We start from the raw sequence: 4,968 nt of genomic DNA, 5'->3' as shown, positions 1-4,968 counted from the left end.
TTAAAATTATTTTAATCGATTAGTTAATCGATTCAACTTCTTCTTTTCTTCTCTGTCACGAACGTGACATTCTCTTCTTCTTAGTTTCCCAAGAATCTCAAGATCGAGTCCCAATTTCAACAAATTAATGAATAATTTTCCCTTAATCACTGACTGACCTAAGAGCATTGGGCTGATGGGTCGTTCGCTATGAGCGCTTCTCGATTTATCTTGGTGGCTGGTAGAAACCTTCTATGAAGTTGGGTCGATCACCCTAGGATTAGTCGGTGTAAACTAGATACCAGGTACCACTAAAAAAAAGAAAAGAAAGAAAGTGAGTGACCCTTACCCTCGAGGCAATAGAGCCAATTGTAGAGCACATTCTCAATTTCTCAGGCATCTAATAATTGAGTCTCAGCTTTGACAAATTAACGAACAAATTTTTCCTTAATGGATAGTTGACCTAAGAATGCTGCACTGATGGAATACCCGCTACGATCGCTTCTTGATTTATCCTGGTGGTCGGTGGAAAACTTTTGTGGGGCTGAGGTTGGTTTCCCCCCAGATTAGTTAGTGTAAGCTAGATATCTATTGCCAACTAAAAAAAAGTGATTGGACAATGATGCAGCGATAGGGCACTTTCTTAGTTTTTATACATCTAAGGATCGAGCTCCAGTTTCAGTGAAATAACGAATAAATTTCCCTTAATAGCCAGTTGACCTAAAAACGCTAGGTTAATGGGTCACCTGCTACAAGCGCTTTCCAATTTACTCTATTAGTGTGTGAGTTGGATACATAATGTCAACTAAAAAAAAGAGAGTAACCCTTGTCCTCGGAAGCAGAGTGTCATGGTTAGACCCTTCAATGATAGACCAAACATTTGAAGTTCAAGACTCAACTCTTGTGTATTGTGAGGGATTTCTCCCTCAATGGGAAATGGACCCAAGAACGCTGACTGTCAGGATGAGTCTTAACGTGTTCTTCCCTAATTTACCATAATGGTTAGTGAGGAAACTTCCATGGGGCTAGACAGATCACTTCCAAAAATTAGCTAGGCCAAAAACTTGGATACACGGTGTCATCTAAAAAAATAGAAAAAAGTGAGTGACCCTTCACCCCCAGACTATAGTGCAACGACAACGCGCCCATGCAGTCTCCCAAGCATGCCCGGTTCGATTCCCAGCTGCGGCACATTGCATGACATTTTCCTTCAATAGGATGATAAACCTGGGATGTTGGGCTGTTGGGTTTCCCATTGTGAGTACTTCTGGATTTATCCTGATGGCTGGTGGGAAACTTCTGTGAAGTTTGACTTGTCATTCCTAGGATTAGTTGGCCCGAAGGGCTAGATACTTGGTGCTAGATAAAAAAAAATTGAATGACCCTCCATCTTCGGGCACGATGCGATAAATGATAGAATGGACTTTCATGCAACGAGGGTTTAATTCTCATGTAGGACATATCACATGCTCATGGTGCTCAAATCACTTGTGATGTTGGGCTATTCGCCATGATCTATTTGTACTTTCTGAATTTACTCTGGTTGAGGAAAATTTTCTTTACAGCCTGATCGATTATTTCTAAAATTAGTTGATTCGAATAGCTGAATACTTGAATTAATAAAAAAAAATGACCCTTCATTTGTTTTATTCAAAATTGCTTATAGTATCTGATACGGTGCATGATCGTGGGGTCAAGGAGATGATGTGGTCGGAAGTCAATCCCTTGGGAGGGTCAGAAGTCAAGCTCTCGAGATGGTCAAAAGTTAGGCCTACGAGAGGGTCAAGAGTCTGGCCTACATGAAGGTCAATAATCGGGCCTACGTGGAGATACGTGGAGATCGAAGGGTCGGGTTATAAGATGGTCTTGGTCAAGCACAAGTGTTAATCTGAGGTTAGGCATACGCGTCGAGTAGGAACTCGGAAGCAAGGATACAGGTCAGGGCTTATAGCCTTGTGGCGCAGGACACATGGGCAGGACACATGGACAAAAGCGTGCAGGTCGGGATGTGCCAGCCAAGGATACAAGTTAGGACTTATAGCCTTGCGGTGCAGGACACATGGGCAGGACACATGGACAAAAGCGTGCAGGTCGGGATGTGCCAGCCAAGGATACAGGTCAGGACTTATAGCCTTGCGGCGCAGGATACATGGATCAAAACGTACAGGTCGGGATATGCTAGCCAAGGATACAGATTAGGACTTATAGCCTTACGGCGCAGGACATCTGGACAAAAACGTACAAGTCGGGATATGCCAGCCAAGGATACAGGGCAGGGCTTATAGCCTTACGGAGCAGAACATCTGGACAAAAGCGTACAGGTCGGGATGTGCCAGCCAAGGATACAGGGCAGGACTTATAGCCTTATAACGTAGAATACATGGATCAAAGCATACAGGTCGGTACGGGCCAGCCAAGTATACAGGTCAAAACTTATAGCTTTACGGCGCAGGATACATAGATCAAAGTGTACAGGTCGGGAAATACAGACCAAGGCATACAGGTCGCGACAGACGGAATCGGACGGAGGTGTATAGGTCGGGAGTCAGGATAAGTGGAATCGAACTAAGGCATACAGGTCTGGAGGCAGGATAATCGGAACTAGACTAAAGTGTACAAGTCTCTATACGAGGTAAGGCAGGTCAGTAGTTCACGAGACAAGACGTGCAGGACAGGGTTGAATATGCATATCTGGATTTGCGATACGGTAAGTACAAGTTAGCTACAGGTCTATGCCCACAGGTCGGGGTCGGCAAGTACGAAGACCCAGTCCAGGGTTAACAGGTCGAGGCAAGCATACACTACACGACAAGCAAGTCAGGGAATCGTAACCACCAGTCAGAGAATAATCACAGCGTGTCAGGGAATATGCTAACGGTCTAGGGCTCGTTACCTCCAGATTCCTCCTTCGACCTATAAGAGGATACCCCGTGTCAATCACCGCCAAACAAGGTCTGACATCCGACATTCCCTTACACTCGCCAGACTCCAGAAACGTCCACAGCAGTATAAAAAGGGAAGCTTCGTTCCTATGCAGGTACGCTCACTCGTCTTTTCACACTCGTCTTTCACTTTTCATCCTTTCTCTGTGCTTCTGGGTAAAAAGTACTTGACTTGAGCGTCGGAGGGCCTGACCCGGGGACTTTTTCCCTGGTTTCTGGTCTCTAACAAATCGTGGACTCGTCTGAGTGTGCGTAGGACCCTTGCTTCATCACCACCCCCCGTCATCCGCTCGTGTAGGCTCTCCCGGTGGGTGCCAGATCGACCCGGCATCGCAACGACTTTCCGTCAACACCAGCGACAGCGCGACCCACCTTCATCCGACTCAGCTTCTGGACGGGATCAAATTTGGTGCCGTCTGTAGGAACACAACTACCTGATCCAGGACGTCACGATGGAGGACTCTGGTCGCATCAACATAACCATGACCGCTGGAGAGTACGAGCTCTTCAAAGAGGCTAAGAAGCGGGCAGCCTCTAAAAAACAACAAACTACTGTGCCCAGACCTAAAAAGTTACCTGAAGTTTCCAAATAGCTGGCTCACACTTCAGACCGGGGGTCCAAGAGGAAACAACCTCTGGAATTTCCTCCTGCCTTCTATAGAGAGCCGGGTCAGGGGTACTATCAACCAGACCCTGGATGTTACAGTCGCAAAGAGCAGCCATAAGTTTATATGGCCGAAAGCTCTTTACCAAAAGATTCAAAGAAAGGGAAGTCTATTATCCCACGCGAAGAATGTCGACCAGAACTGGAAGAGAAAGTGTCATTCTCTTCCAAAATCTTGGAAGAAAAGATGCCCAAAGGATACCGACCCCCGGCTATCGAGGAATACGATGGCAGTAAAGATCCTGAGGACCATCTCCGCAAGTTCCGAAACGCAGCTCTGCTGCATCAATACAGCGACGCCGTTAAATGCCGAGTGTTCCTGAACACTCTATCAGGCTCTGCCCAAAAGTGGTTCGATGGACTGCTGCATGGGTCTATCGCCTGCTTTTCTGACTTCAAGATTGCGTTCTTGCGCCATTTCACCAGCAGCAGGAAGTATAAAAAGACAAACCACTGCTTATTCACTCTCAAGCAAGGGTCTGCTGAACCATTAAGAAGTTATATCAAGCGCTTCAACCAAGTAACCCAGGATGTTCCCTCGGCCATATCAGAAATACTTATGAGCGCCTTCTCTCATGGGCTGACCGAAGGAGAGTTCTTTAGAGATCTCATAAGAAATCCTGTAAGGAATTTTGATGAGATGCTGGAGAAGGCGACCAACTACATTAATGTGGAAGAAGTGCAGGCGGCGCGAAGGAAGGTAGATAAACCGCCTCCCTCTACCAACAGGCCGGAGAGAAGAGCACCTCAACCGCCTGCTCAAACTCTCCCACGTGCTCAAGACGCCCGGCCAACTTTCCACCCCAGTCAGGACGCCTGACCGGTGCCACGCGTAGTTGCGGTTCAGGTCCCTCGACCTAGGCCTTGGGGACCGCGTTATTGCATATACCATCGGTCCCACACGTACACCACCAACGATTACTTCTAATTTGCCCGTGATTCTCGGTGCGCTGCTGAGTTGGGCTTGCCACTCCCTGAGTTGACTCCTCAGGTCGAGCGAATGATGAAAGAGCGGTGTAATGCAGTTGGGCAGGCTAGCAGATCCAAGGGTGTGGTGGGGAGCCAGGGGAAGCCCGCTAAGCAGAAAATCGGGGCAACGCGACCATCAGGGACATAGGCATGATCTCCGGAGGTCCTACCAACGGAGATTCAGGCCGGGCGCGTAAGTCCCATGAGCGCTGGTTAGAGATCCATGTTGTAGGGTGCAGCCAGGAGCAGGCTGCTGGCCCGGTCATCAGCTTCTGACTACAAGACTTGGAAGGATTAGAGCTGCCCCATGACGATGCTCTTATCATCAAAGCAGTCATAGCCAATAGTCGCGTAGCCAGAGTCTTCGTCGACACCGGCAGCTCTGTCAATGTATTATTTAGGTCTGCTTTTGAA

At 47.6% G+C, this 4,968-nt stretch overlaps 1 protein-coding gene across 1 annotated transcript; it reads left to right on the top strand.

Annotated features, from left to right (window-relative positions):
- Window positions 1-3,772: 3,772 nt before the first annotated feature.
- On the top strand, window positions 3,773-4,405 carry LOC122026719. The gene has a single exon (XM_042585444.1). It carries the CDS (start codon window positions 3,773-3,775, stop codon window positions 4,403-4,405), a length of 633 nt encoding a protein of 210 aa, XP_042441378.1.
- Window positions 4,406-4,968: the final 563 nt, after the last annotated feature.

The sequence above is a fragment of the Zingiber officinale genome, chromosome 10A, assembly GCF_018446385.1.
Source record: "Zingiber officinale cultivar Zhangliang chromosome 10A, Zo_v1.1, whole genome shotgun sequence".
NCBI lineage: Eukaryota > Viridiplantae > Streptophyta > Magnoliopsida > Zingiberales > Zingiberaceae > Zingiber > Zingiber officinale.
Note: the sequence above shows the minus strand (reverse complement) of the source record. Positions and strands in the feature narration are given on the sequence as shown.

Coding starts and splice junctions, on each gene's coding strand:
- LOC122026719 (XM_042585444.1), top strand. CDS start 3,773: ATGCCCAAAGGATACCGACCCCCGGCTATCGAGGAATACGATGGCAGT.